At 55.0% G+C, this 19,027-nt stretch overlaps 1 protein-coding gene across 1 annotated transcript; it reads right to left on the bottom strand.

Annotated features, from left to right (window-relative positions):
* Nucleotides 1-259: 259 nt before the first annotated feature.
* Nucleotides 260-17,366, bottom strand: LOC127572829 (5'-AMP-activated protein kinase catalytic subunit alpha-1-like). The gene is made up of 9 exons (XM_052020484.1): nt 16,955-17,366; nt 15,910-16,051; nt 15,211-15,304; nt 13,486-13,630; nt 12,074-12,161; nt 9,375-9,599; nt 6,683-7,181; nt 5,428-5,554; nt 260-5,226 (listed from the first exon to the last, which is right to left on the bottom strand). The coding sequence occupies exons 1-9, from the start codon at nt 17,358-17,360 to the stop codon at nt 4,970-4,972; spliced, it is 1,983 nt and encodes a 660-aa protein (XP_051876444.1). The 5' UTR covers nt 17,361-17,366; the 3' UTR covers nt 260-4,969.
* Between the last annotated feature and the right edge of the window lie 1,661 nt (nt 17,367-19,027).

The following is a 19,027-nucleotide window of genomic DNA, read 5'->3' as shown; positions in this document are numbered from 1 at the left end:
GTCCTGGGACTGTGTGACGAAACCACGTAGAGGGAGCTTTACTGTGTCTAACCTGTGCCCTGGGAATGTATGATGGGACCGTATAGAGGGAGCTTCACTCTGTGTCTGACCCTGGGAGTGTGTGATGGGACAGTGTAGAGGGAGCTTTATTCAGAATCTAATCTGTGATAAGTCTGCAGTGTGTGTGTCTGAGCAGGGATCCCAACATTTGAAATGCAGGACTCTGGAAATTAATAACACAGCAGACTGTTAGTTGGATTGACTGCAAAATCACCATTTATTTTCTTACAAAATTATTTGCATTTATTGACTTTAATCCTTTAGGACAGCCGTGATGTGGCAAGAGGCATTACTATATTCAGTATTGAATTACAGATCAGTGTTGACAATGCCTATAAAATAAAAACTACAAAATTAGATGTACACAGAATACAAAAAGGTCATCCTGATTCAATGTACCCAGTGGCAATGTTCCGGTCCCTCCAACAGGCCTGGCTCATGCCGGGGCAGGTTCCTAATCCTTCCAAAAGCAAAAAACTGTAGATCCGAGAAATCTGAAATGATCCTGGATTGCATCCAAGTCTCACAAAGCCCCGTTTACATTTCTCCCACACAGACTTCCTGCATCAGGGAGAGAGACAGTTCTCCCCATCGCCAGTGATGTTAGCAAATTCCAAGCACTGGAGAGTAATCACCTCCATCCACGTGTCCCTGCTCCTGAGTTACCAGCACAGGCACAACCTGCCCTCAATCACTTCACCAAGGACTTTTGCTGTGCTCACTCAACTGCAGAGCATCAGCAAGTTGATGGACCACATTGGGCTTCACGGCTTTGCTTCACTGCACCCTTATTAGCATGATAAAGATAGAACACGAATTAGCAGAGTAAAGCTCCATCTATGCTCTCCCATCACTCACTTCTGAGGCAGGGACAGTGCAGGACTGACTGGGAGATCGGCTGGAGTCAGTCGGCCCCAACCTTCCGGTGTGGGGACACACTGGAGCTGAGAAGAAGTGGAGAGAGAGACGCTGCTTTGCATCCACTTTGTTGGTTGAACGAGGAAGAGGCACAAGTTTAAGGTGAGAGGGGAAAGATTTAAAGGAGACCTTAGGGGCAGGTTTTCCCACCCAGAGGATGGTCAGTATATGGAACGAGCTGCCGGACATTAACAGGTACATTAACAACATTTAAGACATTTGGACAGGTACATGGATGGGAAAGGTTTAGAGAGATATGGGCCAAACACAGGCAACTTGGTCGGCATGGAGGAGTTGGGCTGAAGGGCCTGTTCCTGTGCCATATTTATTAACCTGTGTCATTAACCTTATGACGTTAAAAAAATGGGATGACATAGGATGAGTGTAAATGGATGTTTGATGGTCAGTACGGACTCAGTGGGCCAGTTTCCCTGCTGTATCTGTCACTTGACTGGAAGGAAGAACATCCTATGGTTAATGAGGTTGGTGTCCGTATTGCAGGAGGTGAAAGCAGCTGGCTATTTTATCCGGAGGCTTCACTATGCTTTTCCAACAGGAGTAAACTCACTCCCTGCCCCATTTGCCGGGCCCAGCTGCCTGGGTGAAGAAAGTTGGTGAAAACATTTTGACATGGGCGAAGAGGCATTCCCCAGCTGAAGATCCACACTGACCTGCAGAGGACACAGTGGGTCCTCTGCATGGATCAATCAGGAGAAAGGTCTCAGACACCTGCTAGATCAGTGGCAGGTGGACTCCCTGTCGGAACATCACGCACCTTCTCTATTTGGGAGTCTACCTAAGCCTTGCCGAAGAAGCAAACTGGCGGGAGTTGGAGGCAAGAGTCATCACCCAGCTAGGGCTCGGGACAGGACTGCTCACTGGTCTGAGGGTCTGAACACTGGTCATACAGCAACTGGTGACCTCCATTCTGCGGTGCCCACTGGTCACTTTAGTTTCACCCCCTGCTTTTGCCACCAAGTTCCAAAAGAAGCTGGTGGATCCCTTACGGGGCAAGAGGAAGGTTTCTGCCTCAGTCCTGTCTCCCGATCGTGGTGGCCGGTACAAAGCCAGGTGGCAAGTCTCCGCCTTGGGGCTCTGCAGAGGTATCTGTACAGAGCTGGGATGTGCTGCCAACATTTTCTTCTACCGGGGCCACTGCCTTCAAGACACGCAGCTCCCAAGGGCAAGCATCAGCTCCGAGGGAAACGTCTTTTACTGCGACTTTTTCCAGAGCCTGGGACAAGGTTGCCTCCAGTCAGGGCGCTCCCTCACTGGCAGAGAGAGGCGCTCTGGCTTCAGGGCCACTGGACGAAGGGACGGGCGGGATGGCAGAGGAGCGAGCTCCCCCCACATGGGCTCATGGCTGAAGGCTTTGGCAGTCCTGTCACAATGGGTCCCTGTGGCGTGGAGCATGCTCAGCCTGAAGTGCTCATCGGACCCAGGCCCCAGAACCCTCCTCGGGAGACAACATAACATCCTCTCAGGACTCCACTCTGTGCCTTTCCATACCTGCTGCTCCACACTTCCTCACTCTCACCTGCCATCTGGACACACATGGTGGTCCATTCTCCCAGCTCGCAACCAGTGGTACCCCAGTGGAGGTTGCTGTACATGGAGGTCCTCCCCCCTTACATCGAGGACCTGGGATGGAGAGTGTTGCACAGAGAAGTTCCGTGCCCCAGGTTGTTAGGTTGGTTCACTGTCTCTGGGGCTGCCTGCCACCCCTGCAACCTAGAGGAGTCTGTGTTCCACATTCATGTGGAATGAGAGGTTACAACCTCTGCTTGAATACCTGAAGGGGCCATTCCTCAAATTCTGACTGCACTTCAACCCCGTGCTCCTCAACTTTGGGGCAACATATGGGTCGGTTGGGGAACTCTTCCCTAGTCTGGCCTTGGGTCTGCTGAAGGTGGCCATTCACAGGTCCAGGGAGTGGGCAGTCAAGGGGTCCGTCCAAGCCCATGCCTGCCCGAGTGTCCCTGGAGAGAAACACACAGTCTCTACCGGTTCTCTGGAGGTCTTCCAGGACTGGTGGGCACTGCAGGGGCTGGAGTACATCCTGATTAAGGAGGTTAATGATTTAATTTAACTGTTGCAAATGAAGTTATTCATAAAATGCACACAAAAAAGGGTTGGCTTGAGGGCAAAGCTTTCTCTGCACTGCCCCATCACACACCCCCAGGGTCAGACACAGAGTGAAGCTCCCTCTACACTGTCCCATCACACAGTCCCGGGGTCAGACACAGAGTGAAGCTCCCTCCACACCGTCCCATCACACACTCCCGGGGTCAGACACAGAGTGAAGCTCCCTCTGCACTACCCCATCACACAATCCCAGGGTAGGGTTAGACACAAAGGAAAGCTCCCTCTGAGGAGAGTGCAAAAATGGAGAAGTACAGATCCTTGTGCATTGCAAAGATTTGAGGGAAATTATAGAAAGATGCTGATGGCAAAGGAAGGCAAAGTTTTTCACTGTACCTTGTACATGTGACAACAATAAACCAATCAGTCTGATGATAACAGAGCAGAAGAGGTAAGCAAGCTCAGAGCGATGGGTGAATGGGTGCGAGACGTAACATGGACCAGGATATTGGAGTTCAGCAAGGCGCATGTTTGAATGGAACGTAAGGAACAAAGACACGGATGAGGGGTTTATAGCTTAGCCACGGACAGACACAGAGTTGATGGGAATGTGAGAGGGAAAAATGGGATTAGAGATGGTCGTCAGTGACACGGTGCACCTAAGGGTCTGTTTCCGAACTCTTCCCCTCCAGAACCGTCCCATCACACACTCCCAAGGCAGGGGAAGCATGGAGATCAGCTTCACCCTTGCTGCTTCTTCCTCCAATTCTGAATTCCCCAAATCCCACAGTGTTGCTGTAAGTCTGAAACATGGAATAAATGTTGTGGTCTCTGGCCTGTGCTACCCCAAACTGATGTTCGGTACTCAGCAGGAAGTCTGGCGTCTCTTGAGCTGAGGTTACATCGGACTGCAGTGGTTCGAACCAGCTCACCGCATTCCTGAGGGCGGGTAGGGATGGACATTAAATGCTGCCCTTCCCGTCAATCAATACAAAATATCTGATCGGGTCCCAGAGCTCAAGGCATCTGATTTGCTGTAAGTACCAGCCCATCACCAGCAAACCAAACATTAAATCCGGCAAGCAAGCCTCACCGTGACCGCTGAACTCACGCCCAATGAGATGGAACCGGTGACGGCACAAAGTCCCCACCGGGGAACACTCACATTGTCAACAACTAGTACAACCATCAATAACCTGATTAATCATTAGCTCAAAGGAGGTTGGACATGATGAGGTGCTACTTAAATACAAAAAACTGCTTCCCCACACATGTGAGCATTACCCTAGAGCAGGGACAGTCTAAAGCCAGGTCTCCAGAGTCAAGGGTTTGAACCCACCTGGTTACCTCTGCAGAGCACTGTGGTATCAAGGGTATCAGAGAGAGCAGCAGGTGCTGGGGCCAAGCACGGAGCTAAACTAAAGCAATTCCAACACACATAACACTGCCCACTCCAGAGAGCATGTCTGTCCTCACCCAGCCCTGGTCCTTACACCGAGTATTGCCCGTTCAGCTGCCAACCCCTTGCAGACTATACACAATGTGATGGGTTTGCATCAGTTGGCATCCATGCCTAGATGCTGGTTGGCACAGTCAGGAAGGGGGCACAAACACTGGGGTCCAACCCAACATACACCGCCTTGGCTGTAATGAGAGACTCAACAGCAAAGCAATGGATTTCACAGCAGCCAGCCACTGCAGTCACAAGTGCAGGTGGCAAAGAGGGCTCGCAGGCGACACAGAGAGAAGGGAAGAGTATTAGTTACTGGGACTCACTCCCGGTTCCCACTGCCCTTGGGCACCTGGCACAAGGGGAGCTAAGGGTTCAGAGCAAGATGTTTCGAAGCGTTAATCTGATTTTCCATGGCGCCTTGCTTGTGGAGACAGAGGAAGAAAAGGCCAGCATCCACTATCGGGCCAGCAGCTTGATCAGGTTGGCGCACATTTCGAAGAACTCGATGACGTGACTGCCGGGCCTCGGGCTGAGCTCAGTGGGGGCGCCGAGCTCTCCCAGCGAGGGGGCAGACCAGGACATGGCCCCATCTGCAGACCTCCCCGTGGAGTCCGTGTCCGAGTCACTCTTCAAGCTGGAGCGGTGGTGGCTGCTGATGGATCCCGAGCGGTGGGGTGTGGTGTAGCCAGACCGCGGCTCGATCGCCTCGTCCGCTGTGAGCGACAGCAACATTGTTACGGTCAAGCAGGGCACTAGATCTCACCTCCAACCTCCAGACCGCACCCCTCGACCCTCGCCACCTCGCTCCACCCCTTGACATCTACCCTCACCACATCCTTGGATCCCGGCACATTACCAAGAGGTGGGTCGTGCTCCTGGGGAGAGGGAAGGGGAGAGACGAGGGCTGAACTCACCGTCAATACTGCGGAAATCCACCAGGTACGTCCGGTTGTCCACCTGGTACAGCTGGAGACTCATCTTCGAGTACGTTCCCGTCATGGTGTTCTTCCTCCGAACTCGCAAGTGGTAGGGGTTCACTACCTGGGGTAGGGGGGAGGGGGAGAGAGGGGAGAATGTCAGACGGTGCACCGCGAGGAGGGAAGAGGTCAACGGGGATGAGGCAGAGCAAGGGAAAGGGAGAAAGGTAAGATATGTAAAGACAGGCCGGTGTGGAAAGGTGCAGAAGGCAGGAAGGCAGGAAATGGGGAGAGAGGGGAGGACGGGAAAGAAAAGGAAGGGAAAGATCAAAGCAAGAGTCATCCAGCACAGAAACAGGCCCTTCGGCCCACCACGTCCATGCCGACCATCAAGAAGCCATCTGCACTAATCCCATTTCCCAGCATTTGGTCCACAGCCTTCTGTTCCTTGGCAATTCAAGTGTTCACCTGGATACTTGTTAAATGTTTCAAGGGTCTCTGCCTCCACCACCCCCTCAGACAGATTCCAAACCCTGCCCCCCCGGGGGAAAAAAATACTTCCTCACATCCCATCAAAAGTTCTCCCCTCCCTGTAACAAACCAATATTCTCTAGATGTTGACATCTGTACTGTGAGGAAAGGTTTCCTACTCTCTCTCCTGTCCATGCCCCCCAACAATATTTTGTACCCCTCCATCTGGTTCCCCCTCAGCCTTTCCTGCTCCAAGGAAAACAAACCCAGTCTTTCCCGTCTCCCTTTATGTGAAACACCCCACCCCAGGTGACCTCTGGGTGAATCTCTGCACCTTCTCCAGAGCAATTATTTCCTAATCTCATCAGGGAGGAGAAGGGAAGCAGGAGTTAGGGTCAGCGACCCGTTATTGTCTTAAACCTCCTCGTCCCTGTATTTTTCCATACCTTCCACCCTCAAGATTCCCCTCTCACCTCCCCCTACTCCCCCACCACTCCCAAACCTCTCCCCTCACCTCCCCTCCACTCCTCCCCTTGCCCCTCCCCACCCCTCCACCCCTCTTCCCTCCACAACCCCTCCCCTCATCCCCCACCACTCCCAAACCTCTCCCCTCACCTCCCCTCCACTCCTCCCCTTGCCCCTCCCCACCCCTCCACCCCTCTTCCCTCCACAACCCCTCCCCTCATCCCCCACCCCTCCCTTACCTCTCCTTCACCCCCTCACCCCCTCCCCTTTTACCCCCACACTCCCCTCTTCTTGCCCCCTCGCCCCACTCCCTCACCTTCCACTCGTAGCCCAGCTGCTTCATGGCGCGGCACACCTCGGCCATGATGTCGTTGGGCCGGCTCTGACTGCGGATACCCAGGTGCCATTTGGCTCTGCGCACCCCGGGGTGCTTGGACTTCTGGGGGTTCAGCTCGTCCAGGGTGTGCCTGGGCCTGGGGGCAGCCTCTGCCACCAGGAAGGGAACGCGTTCAGGGTGGACCCTGGAGACGCAGTGCTGCTCGTCCAGGAAGGAGGCGCTCTCGGGCGGGCTGGAGGCCAGGTAGAAGTCCTTGGCCTCGTTCATAATGCGGCGGTTGTCGATGATGAGGTGGTAGGCCACAGCCAGCGGGTCCTGGTGGTTCCGGCTGTACAAGCAATTCAGCACCTCCTCCTCGGCACACTCAAACTTCTCACACACCTCCTTCAGAGCCTCATCGTCAATCATACTGGTGCTGTAGGCCGGGTCCTCCGGGAACAGGTACTTGGGCAGGTCCAGCTTGAACCACTCGTGTTCCCTGAAAGGAAGCAGTGTTGCTTTACACAGACGTCAGCATCCAGAGCTTACACAGGACCAGGCTGGAATGAGCACAATACATTACAAGCACGTGAACCATGCTGCTGTAGCAGAAAGCTCACTCTCATGGCATTTACACTCCTGTGCATGCAACATGGAACAGTACAGCACAGGAACAGGCCCTTCAGCCCACAATGTTGTGCCCAACTAATTAAAGGCCTAACTGAACTAATCCCTTCTGCCTACACAGTCCATATCCCTCCGATCTCTGCATGTTCATCTGCCTGCCTAAGAACCTCTTAAATGCCCCTACTGTAGTTCACCACCACCCCTGGCAGCACATTCCAGGAACCCACCGCTCTCTGCATAAAAAAGTTGTCCTGCACATCTCCTTTGAACTTACCCCCCTCACCTTAACCTCTCACCTTTGAACTTACTCCCCTCACCTTAAATGAATGCCATCTAATATTAGATATTTCGACCCTGGGGAAAAGATACTGTCTACCCTATCTATTCCTCTCATAATCTTCCATCAGGTCTCCCCTCAGCCTCCGCCACTCCAACCCAAGTCTGTCCAACCTCTCCTGACAGCACATGCCCTCTAATCCAGGCAGCATCCTGGTGAACCTCTCCTGCACCCTCTCCAAAGCCTGCACATCCTCCCTGTAATGGGGCGACCAGAATTGAATGCAGTACTCCAGAAGCAGCCTAACCAGAGTTTTATAAAACTGGAACATAACTTCCCAACTCCTGAACGCAGAGCCTTTACTAATAAAGGCAAGCATGCTATATGCCTTCTTTACCACCCTATCAACCTGTGCAGCCACTTTCAGGGAGCTATGTATGTATGCCTATGACAATCTTGACCTTGAACTTGAAACCCTCAGGTCAGGCAGCATCTGTGGAGAGGGAAATGGAATTCATCTCCCACTTCCATGACATCAGAGACTAAACTGGTCCCAATTCTGACGAGGTTCCATTGACCTGAACCACTAACCGTTTCTCCAGAGGCTGTGTGACCGAGTATTTCCAGCATCCTCTGCCTACACTCCAGCACCTGCAGGACTTTGCTGCTCTCTCAGAACAGGCTCAAGCTGTGGAGGCCTCTTCCCAGAAAAGGGAGCACTGAGCAGTGACCCAGAAAAATTATCGCCACTTCAATAAAACCAGGGGCCTCCAATATTACACAGCAACGAACAAATTTAACGAGGAATTCAGGAGAAAGTTCTCTATCCGGATTCTGATGAGAATGTGTTGGGAAAGGTGAACAGAAGAGATGGGAAGATGGGTGAGAACAGAATTTCCCAATGCTGATGGATGGGGGTGGGAGGAGACTGGAAGGAGGCTCGTTTCAAATACAGACATCAGAATCAACCAGCTAGACTGAACTTCCTGTTTATGTGTTGTTTGTCCAAGGCAGACTCAGAGGAATTTGGACATCCGTCCTTTCAAACAAACAGCTTATTTCAGAGTATCCTGACTAGAAGGACTGTAATGTTCAAGCCAGCAGCTCCACCACCATTTTCTTAAGGGTACAGAGATTTACGAGGATGTAGCCAGGACTCAAAGGCCTGAGTTATAGGGAGAGGTTGGGCAAGATAGGTCTTTACCGCTTGGAGCATTAGAGACTGAGGGGTGACCTTATAGAGGTGTATAAGATCTATTGATAGGGTGAACACACTCAGTCTTTTCTCCCCAGGGAAAGGGAATCAAATACTAGAGGGAACAGGTTTAAGGTGTGAAGAGAAAAGAGACCTGAGGGACAACAACTTCACCTGGAGGCTGGTCAGTGTACGGAACGAGCTGCCAGAGGAAGTGGTTGAGGCAGGTACATTAACAACATTTAAAAGACATCTGGATAAGTACATGGATAGGAAAGATTTAGAGGGATATGGGCCAGATGTGGGCAAGTGGGACTAGCTCCGATGTGAATCTTGGTCGGCACAGAGCAGTTGGGCCGAGGGCCTGTTTCTGTGCTGTGTGACCCTACGATTCTATAATTGAAAGACGAGTTGCTAATGCTCCCATCCGAGCAGAGACCTGTGGCACAGGTAGTGAGGGGGGAGGAGTGAGTACAGCTGGTCACTCCAACGTGCTGCTCTAAGCCAGCTGTGCCAGGGGCAAGAAGCAAAGCCAGCCAGTGGCAATGCCAGAGACAAACGCTGTTCCAGCCCTCCTGGCCGCCGCTACTAACCGGATGTCCTTGATGGTGGTCCTTTTCATGGGATCGACCTGCAGCATGTGTTTGAGGAGGCTGATGACGGAGGGATTCAGATACTGCGGTGTGTAGAAGATGCCGTCGCAGATCTTCTTGAAGAGCATGGGCACGTGGTCGTCATCGAAGGGGAGGGTGCCACACAGCAGGGCGTAGAGTATCACTCCACAGCTCCAGATATCCACCTCTGGCCCAGCGTACAGCCTGACAGGAGGCAACAACACACTCAGCTCACAGGGCACCTGTCACCGAGACCCACCCACCACACCCACTACCAGCAGTGCTGTGATATCACCCAGCCCATGAACACACAGGCAATGGCTCAAAAAAAACAGGTGGCCATTCAGCCCCTCGAGCCTAGTACGCCATCCAAGCCTGTTCCTGTCACATCCATTTTCCCACCCAATCTCCGGATTCCCAGAAAGTCCAAAAGGCTAACAATCTCTACCTTGAATACTCAGAGCCTCAGCATCCACTGACCTAAGGGAACTTGGAACTGCAACGGGTCATAACTCTCGGGTGAAAATAAATTCTCAGCTCAGTCCTATGTACCTTACCCTGGTCCACGGAGCAACCCCTACACTCTGCATCAACACCCAGAGGGTGCAGGAAAGACTCACAGCGATGTTGCCGAGACTGGTGGGCTTGAGGCTGGACAGGCTGCGACTGTTTTTCCTGGAGCTCAGGAGGCTGAGGGGTGACCTAATAGAGGTTTATAAAGTCATCGAGGGGCGTGGACAGGGTGAATGCGCACAGTCTTTTTCCCATGGTCGGGGAGTCTAAAACTAGAGGACACAGGTTTAAGGTGAGAGGGGAAAGATTTAAAGAGGATCTTTTTCACACAGAGGGTGGTGGGTATGTGGAACGAGCTGTCAGAGGAAGTGGTTGAGGTGGGTACAGTCACAGCGTTTGAACAGGTACATGGATAGGAAAGGTTTCGAGGGAATGTATCAAGCGCAGGCAAATGGGACTAGTCCAGGTAGCTGCCTGGTTGCATGGATGAGTTGGGTTGAAGAGCCTGTTTCCGTGCTGTATGACTCTGTAACCCTCTAGCCTGCTCACTCCCTCTGCCTCCAAGAATCATTCCACTGAACTCCCATGAGTCATCCTGCTCAGCTTCTCAGTTTGGGAATCAGTGTGGTGAACCTCTAGTTCCCCTCCATTGAGGTGTACATCCACCCCGGGTATGGATGCCCCAGCTGTATACAGGCTGTTCCCAGGTCACCAACACCCAACTTATGAACACCCCAACATACCAACGGCATGCATTATTATTAAATGCAGAAGTCCAACGTACATAGATACGTTTGTTACTACAAGCCGCTGAACCAGTTTCCTCTCTCTCTCCACTTTTAATAATTGATCGTTAGCAATCTCCTGTTTATTCATTACAGTACTGTGGATGCACAGTTACCACATCCGAGTGATTTTTGTGTACTTTCTGATTTGCGAACAAAATCAACTTACGGACATATGTAAAAACGCAACCCCTTAGTTACTCTGTACTACACCGCAGACCTGTATAATTACGTGATGTGCCAGTGTTGCAAAGGGTTTTGAGCACGACTTTACTGACTGCAGGGTTTAAAGGCAGGATCGCCCGGCCTCAGGTCTGGGATGGTATTTCCCAGTGCAAAGCTGACAACCCCTGCAGCGCAGTGGAACACCCCACCGGTCAGTGCCAGGACAACGCACCCTCATTGTGGGACCGTGTGTGGTTGGAGTGACTGTCCTGCAGTACTACTGCCTCACAGCACCAGAGACCTGGGCTCAATCCTGACCTCGCATGGAGTTTGCACAATCTCCCTGTGACTGCGTGGGTTTCCCCCGGGTGCTCCAGTTTCCTCCCACATCCCAAAGACGCGCGGGTCGGCTGCTGTACATTGCCCCTGGTGTGTAGGCAAGTGGGAGAACCTGAGGGGAGTTGATGAGAATGTAGGGAGAATAAAATGAGATGATGGTAGGATTAGTGTGAGTGGGTACTGCTCTCCCTCCCCCACCCACCAGTAGTTGTAGAGCGAGCCTGGCAGATGGAGGTGGCAGGGATGTGTGGGTTAGCATTGAAGGATTATCCCTTGTTCCTCAATCAGCGGCAACACCCACCTAGTGTGAGTGGGTAGTTGATGCACAGACTCGGTGGACCAAAGGGCCTGTTTCCATGCTGTTCCTCTCTGTGACTCTTGCATCAGGTGGAATTAAAAGGCAGCAAACTGTTTAAGGTGCATGAAGACCCGTCACACCATCGGTTAGGGGACTTTATAGGTGGGTGTTGCCGCTGATTGAGGAACAAGGGATAATCCTTCAATGCTAACCCACACATCCCTGCCACCTCCATCTGCCAGGCTCACTCTACAACTACTGGTGGGTGGAGCAGGGAGAGCAGTACGTCCTCTGGCTGGCACCCACGGTGCATTGAAAGAATAACGCTAGCAGTGAGTGCTGTCAGGCTGATAGAGCCCACGTCACACAGAGGATGACCCAGCAGCAGGTGCACACAGACCAGCAGCAGGTCCCTGGGTGGTTTGCTATACCTTACTCGGGCACCAATTCAGCACCAATCCACACACACTGCAGGGATCTCCATCCCATGGGCTGTGGGGCATTCACCAAAATACTGGGGGGATGGGAAGGAGGTTGACATGTGGATTCCGTCCTCTCACACTGACGGCACACTGCACCTTCCAGAGATGACCTCAGGAGCAGCGTAGTTGGGCGACCCACAGCTGGTTCTCAGGAACTCCCCATCGGACATCATGTTCGACAGACCTGGTCACAGAAGGAATCGGAGTTACAAGCAGCTCATTACCACTGACAGAGGGAGATGGCACACCAAGTGAAGGCCGGCTCGAAAGACCACATTCCCAGCCCTGCACCATTCCCACTCTCCCATCCCTGTTCCATTCCCACCCCTGCTCCATTCCCACATTCCCACCCCTGCTCCATTCCAACATTCTCACCCCTGCTCCATTCCCAACCCCGTTCCCTTCCCACACTCCCACCACCCGCCCCTGCTCCATTCCCACCCCCAGTCCCAGTGCCTCCATTCACATGCCCTGACTGCCTCCCACCGTGTGCCTCATTCACAGTGCTGACTTGGAAATACATCATCAGTCCTAAATCGTGGAATTCCCTCCCAACAGCACCAGAAGGATGCTGTAGTTTGGGGGGGGAGGGGGGGGCTCACTCCCCTCCTTCTCATGGCAGCTTTGGGAATGATTTCTAAACGCTGGGCTTGCCAGTGACAGCTGGATCCCAGCAATGATTGAAACATACATCCCTTCGACTGAGGCCTAACCAGTTCCAAACAATGTCTTCACTATTAACAGAGCAATGGAACCCTTGTAAAAATTTACGAACACTATCACCTTGCCCTAAAATAAAAACAGAAAATGCTGGAAATACTCAGCATTATTAGTTTGCAACAAACAACCTGCTGGAGGAACTCAGCAGGTCAGGACCGATGCAGGGTTTCAATCCAAAATGCTGACAATTCCTTTCCCCCACCCCCAACCACTGAGTTCGTCCAGCAGATTGTTTGTTGCTCCAGATTTCAGAGCCTGCAGTCTTCAGTATCAGCATTATTAGCTTCCTCTCCCCAATTCGTGCATGTGAACGTGCCCACTTTTGCGAGATTCGTTTCAAACATTATCAGTTCCGTTAGAGTGCGTCACCTCACTGCGCTCCTCGGTGAATGGGCTTTGCCCTCTTCAACAACTGTATGCGGGAGATGGAGAGGGCAACACTGACAAGCCCAGCATTTATGGCCCATTCCCTAATTTGCCATGAGAAGGTGGTGGGGGGGGGGGGGGGAGTGAGTCCCACACTCTGTGAACCACTGCATCCTTCTGGTGCTGTTGGGAGGGAATTCCAGGATTTAGGACTGATGATGTATTTCCAAGTCAGCACTGTGAATGAGGTACACAGAGGGAGGCAGTCACAGGGCACGTGAATGGAGGGACTGGAGGCAGGGACTGGGTGTGGGAACGGAGCGGGGGTGGGAACGTGGGAATGGAGCAGGGGTGGGAATGTGGGAATGGAGTGAGGGTTGAGGGGAAGAGGGGGCAGGGGCAGGTCACCAAGGAGCTCTTACCGAAGTCGGCGATTTTGGCATTCATCTGTGCATCCAGCAGCACGTTCTCTGGCTTCAGGTCCCGGTGCACCACCATGTGCCGGTGGCAGTAGTCCACCGCAGAGATGATCTGCTGGAAGAGGCGCCGGCTCTCCTTCTCATCCAGCTGCAGACGGCACAACACAGGCAGTGTCAGGGAGCATCGCGGCCCTCCCTTGCGGTCCATCCTCCCCCAGACACCCAGAGCTGCCAACATGTCAGTCCTACAGACGGCGAGGGACGTCACCGGGGGTCCCGCAGACGGTGAGGAACGTCACCGGAGGGGTCCCGCAGACGGCGAGGCACGTCACCAGAGGGGTCCCGCAGACGGCGAGGCACGACACCGGAGGGGTCCCGCAGACGGCGAGGCACGACACCGGAGGGGTCCCGCAGACGGCGAGGCACGACACCGGAGGGGTCCCGCAGACGGCGAGGCACGTCACCGGGGGTCCCGCAGACGGCGAGGGACGTCACCAGAGGGGTCCCGCAGACGGCGAGGCACGTCACCGGGGGTCCCGCAGACGGCGAGGCACGTCACCGGAGGGGTCCCGCAGACGGCGAGGCACGTCACCAGAGGGGTCCCGCAGACGGCGAGGCACGACACCGGAGGGGTCCCGCAGACGGCGAGGCACGACACCGGGGGTCCCGCAGACGGCGAGGCACGTCACCGGGGGTCCCGCAGACGGCGAGGGACGTCACCGGAGGGGTCCCGCAGACGGCGAGGCACGTCACCGGGGGTCCCGCAGACGGCGAGGCACGTCACCGGAGGGGTCCCGCAGACGGCGAGGCACGTCACCGGAGGGGTCCCGCAGACGGCGAGGCACGTCACCGGGGGTCCCGCAGACGGCGAGGCACGTCACCGGGGGTCCCGCAGACGGCGAGGCACGTCACCGGAGGGGTCCCGCAGACGGCGAGGCACGTCACCGGAGGGGTCCCGCAGACGGCGAGGCACGTCACCGGGGGTCCCGCAGACGGCGAGGCACGTCACCGGAGGGGTCCCGCAGACGGCGAGGCACGTCACCGGAGGGGTCCCGCAGACGGCGAGGCACGTCACCGGAGGGGTCCCGCAGACGGCGAGGCACGTCACCGGAGGGGTCCCGCAGACGGCGAGGCACGTCACCGGAGGGGTCCCGCAGACGGCGAGGCACGTCACCGGAGGGGTCCCACAGACGGCAAGGCACGTCACCGGAGGGGGGGGGGTCCCAGGGGGTCCCGCAGACGGCGAGGGATGTCACCGGAGGGGTCCCGCAGACGGCGAGGGATGTCACCAGGGGTCCCGCAGACGTCACTGGTCAACAGTACCCACTGAAACTACCCCTCCCCTCCCATCCGACACCATATCTCCACAGAAAGGTGCCAGGTGGTTGTGGGGTCTGTCGGGGAGGGAGGGTGTGAGTGCAGCTCTCCAGGACCATGACCTGTCAGTCCAGCCACCCTCCTACTCACTGCTGCCAACCTTCCCGCTCTCTGCCTTCCATTCCTGGCAGTGGGAACCTGACCTAATTTACAACATGCCAAGTTCTCTCTTCTTGGGTTGGCACACCCCAATTTCAAACATTAACCTTGTTCGGGGTCTGGTGATTTGTGCAGAGTTAAAGTCTGCAAGGCAGGTGCTTGGCCCAGGAAATGAACAGAACATGCATGTTCCAGATTCTCTCAGCTACCTCTGCCCAGACCAGTGTTCTTACACTCACAGGCTGATCTCACCTTGCCATTCTTGCAGATGTAGTCGAAGAGCTCGCCACCTGACACATATTCCATTACCATGAATATGTCCGTCGGGGTACTGATCACTTGGTACCTGGGATATGGAAGGCGAACAGGTGAAAGAACATGTCTAAATCCCACAGCGAGAGCGATTAGACCATGGGGTGGGCAGGAGGACCTGGTAGACCCGCTCCTGCGTACCAGCTGCTGAGGAGCTCCTTGTCAGACATGCAACCTGTCTCAGGCAGTGAGGGAACCATTCTCCCAACCTCAGAGGACCTGATGCCACAGGAGCCTCAACACCCAATCGACAATTCCACCCACTTCACAAGCTGCAGAGGCCAGGTCCAGACCCAGGCTTCCAGCCCTCTTCCCCAACCAGCAGGGCTGCTGAAACACCATCACTAATCACAAAGCACGTCCAAGGCACCCAAACCCCCTACAGCCAAGCATCCACCCCCTACAGCCACGCAAATGGCCTACAGTCTCAAAAACAAACCCTACAGCCTCAAAATCAAAACCCTACAGGCTCAAAATCAAAACCCTACAGCCTCAAAAATGAAACCCCTACAGCCCCAAAGGAGCCCCCACAGCCTTGCATGTGCCGCACTACATCTGCCCCACAGCCACACACTCCCCCACTGCCCAGCACCCCACCCCCCATAAGTCACCCACCCAAGCCACACCCTCGGTACCTACAGTTTGATGATGTGCGGATGTCTGAAGAGTTTGAGGTTCTGGATCTCGCGGCGGATTTTGCCGACAACATCCAGGCTGCGGATCTTGTGGCGGTTCAGGATCTTCACTGCCACCTTGTGCTGGGTCAGTTCGTGCATCCCCACTGCCGAGAGAGTGAGGGGCAGTGAGAGAAGTGGTGGGGGGAGGGGGAAGAGAAAGCATGAGGTGTGGGGGCTGTAAGGGGTGGAAGAGCAAGTGGTGGCAGAGTAGAGCGAGGGGCTGGGGTGCGTGTGTGAGGGTGGCTGTGAGATGGCTGAGTGATGGGTTGTGCAGTGGGGGTAAATGGGGAAGGGGAGTTGTGAGGGCACAAGGGTGAGGTGAGGGGATTGTGGGGGTTGGGCTGTGAGTAGGCAGACGAAAGGGGGATGGGGAGGGTGGGAGGGGGAGTTGTGGGGATGGTGAAGGTGGTTTGGGGGGTGGGGGTGAGACTGAGGGTCGGGGTCAGGGTGAGGGGTGAGCCTGGATGTGGACAGTGGGCAGGACTCAGGCTGAGAGGTGGGTGGTATGGGGGTACTGGGGCGGGGTCAGAGTGTGGGGGAGGCGGGGTCAGTGTGGGGGAGGCGGGGTCAGTGTGGGGGGCGGGGTCAGTGTGGGGGGGCGGGGTCAGTGTGGGGGAGGCGGGGTCAGTGTGGTGGGGCGGGGTCAGTGTGGTGGGGCGGGGTCAGTGTGGGGGCGGGGTCAGTGTGGGGGGCGGGGTCGGGGAGGTGGGGTCAGTGGGGGAGGCGGAGTCAGTGAGGGGGCGGAGTCAGTGTGTAAGGGGGCGGGGTCAGTGTGGGGCGGGGCCTGGGCCGAGGGGCGGGGCTGGGGTCAGTGTGGGGCGGGGCCAGGGCCGAGGGGCGGGGCTGGGGTCAGTGTGGGGCGGGGCCTGGGCCGAGGGGCGGGGCTGGGGTCAGTGTGGGGCGGGGCTGGGCCGAGGGGCGGGGCCTGTGACGTTGTGGCGGGTCCTGCCCTGTGGAGCGGTGCCGTCGGGGACGGACTGGGCGGCGGCCCCTCCCGCCTCACTCACCCTTCACCTTGCCGAAGGTGCCGACCCCCAGCGTGTCTCCCAGCCGGTAATGTCCGATCTTCACCCGCCCGCCCTCCGCCTTCGCCTTCTCCGACGCCATCTTCCGCCGGCCCGCCGCCCGCGCCGGAAGTGACGCCGCGCACCGCCCCCCCCGCTGGGCGGAGACCACAGCGTGTGACGCAATCGCGCTGAGCGTGGAGGGGGCGTGGCGAATGATCGTCACCCTGTCGGTCAGCGGGCGGTGGGCGGAGCTGTCCCGGGGAGTGAGGCCGCTCGGCCCGCCGGGTCCCTGCCGGCCCTCTGCAGGGAAACACAGCAACGCCACCACACCTACCGGCTCCGCTGGTCCACAGCTGCACCACAACTGGATCTCTGCTGGACCACAACTGGACCTCAGTCGGACCATGGTTGAACCACAACTGGACCAACACTGAACCTCAGCTGAAGCACATCTGGATCACAGCAGCAATTCAGCTGGACCACACATGGACCTCACGTGAACCATAACTGGACCTACACTAGACCTCAGTTGGACCACAGCTGGACCTCAGCAATTCCAAACCATGGGATATTATGATTGCTATTCCCTGGATGTTCCCCCATTGACACTTGCTCCAATTGGCCTAGTTAATTATCAATAACCAGCTCCAGGGATGACCTTCCTCATTAGGCTGGAAGTTCTCCCCCCTCCTACCCCTTACTTTACTGCTGCCCCGGTCGATATTTGGACAGCCGTCACCACCGTGATCGCAGCACTGTGGCTTTTGTACATCTCCGCAGTTTCCCTGCCAATTTGCTCCCCTGTGTTCTTCCTACTTGTTTGCCACCTACAGGTTAGATTCAATCGTGTAATCGCACCTTTAACTCTGGGCAGACAGATTCTGCCTTTATGATTCCAGTTCGCCCTCTCTCTATCCCTGCAATATTCTCCTCAGTCCATACTGCCTCTCACCTCCCAGCCACCCTATTTTTTTTTTCTGAACAGCTTAAATCAAGGAATAGTTAGATCCCATTCCTGCCTTTATTTCTGTTATTCCACAACATCCTGTCCACATGGTTGTTTCTGCTTGAAGCTCACCAACCTTGCTAACAGACGTTTTCGATTTTGTCAGGCCTTCTTGCACTATCCCCATGTCTGTTTCTGTTTAAAAACTTCCTTTTTTCTTGTTCTGGTGCTGTTTATCTCTCTCTCTATCCTTTGGCACCTTTTTCTTTATTTCATTGCTAACTTCTTGGGCCCATCCTCTGTTAGGTTAGTTTGGACCACACCCCTTCCCCACAGCACTAACAAACATTCCCACCTCTGTCGAGGTGCAATCCATCTGATCAATGCATGTCCCACCTCCCCCAGAACCGGTCCCCATGCCCAGGAATATGATGCTTTCCCTCCTCCATCACCTCTCCAGCCAACTAGATCATAGAGCCACACAGCACGGAAACAGGCCCTTCGGCCCAACTGGTCCATGCCAACCAAGATTCCCATCTAAGCTAGTCCCATTTGCCTGCATTTAAGATAAAATATCTTTATTAGTCACATGTACATCGAAACACACAGTGAGATGCATCTTTTTGCACAGTGTGTTCTGGGGGCAGCCCGCAAGTGTCGCCACGCTTCCGGTGCCAACATAGCATGTCCACAACTTCCTAACCCGTACATCTTTGGAATGTGGGAGGAAACCGGAGCACCCGGAGGAAACCCACGCAGACATGGGGAGAACGTACAAACTCCTTACAGACAGCGACGGGAATTGGACCAGGGTCGCTGGCGCTGTAGTAGCGTTACGCTGACCACTACACCACCGTGCCTGCCTCTACACTACCGTTACTGCCCCTCATTCTCCTACACTCCAATAAAAAAGTCCCAACCTGCTCAACCTCTCTCCATCACTCTGTCCCTCGAGTCCCGGCAACATCCTGGTAAATCTCCTCTGCTCTCCTTCCAGCTGTACTATTTATCTGTACTATTCTGCTAATACTGGCACACAGCACTGGGAGTAATCTGGAGGTTACTGCCTTTGAGGTCCTGCCGCTTAGTCTCTCTCCAAACTCTTTGATCGGCCTGCAGGCTCTCCC

The sequence above is a fragment of the Pristis pectinata genome, chromosome 7 (genome assembly GCF_009764475.1).
Source record: "Pristis pectinata isolate sPriPec2 chromosome 7, sPriPec2.1.pri, whole genome shotgun sequence".
In the NCBI taxonomy this organism is placed as follows: Eukaryota; Metazoa; Chordata; class Chondrichthyes; order Rhinopristiformes; family Pristidae; genus Pristis; species Pristis pectinata.
Note: the sequence above shows the minus strand (reverse complement) of the source record. Positions and strands in the feature narration are given on the sequence as shown.

Excerpts from the sequence above, each read along its gene's own strand:
- LOC127572829 (XM_052020484.1), bottom strand. The coding sequence starts at position 17,360 with ATGGTCCGACTGAGGTCCAGTTGTGGTCCAGCAGAGATCCAGTTGTGG. Across the intron at positions 9,600-12,073 it reads CCTGAGGTCATCTCTGGAAG|GCTGTACGCTGGGCCAGAGG; the intron begins GTGCAGTGTGCC and ends GCCTCCTGTCAG. Across the intron at positions 5,227-5,427 it reads GGATTTCCGCAGTATTGACG|CGGACGAGGCGATCGAGCCG; the intron begins GTGAGTTCAGCC and ends TGTCGCTCACAG.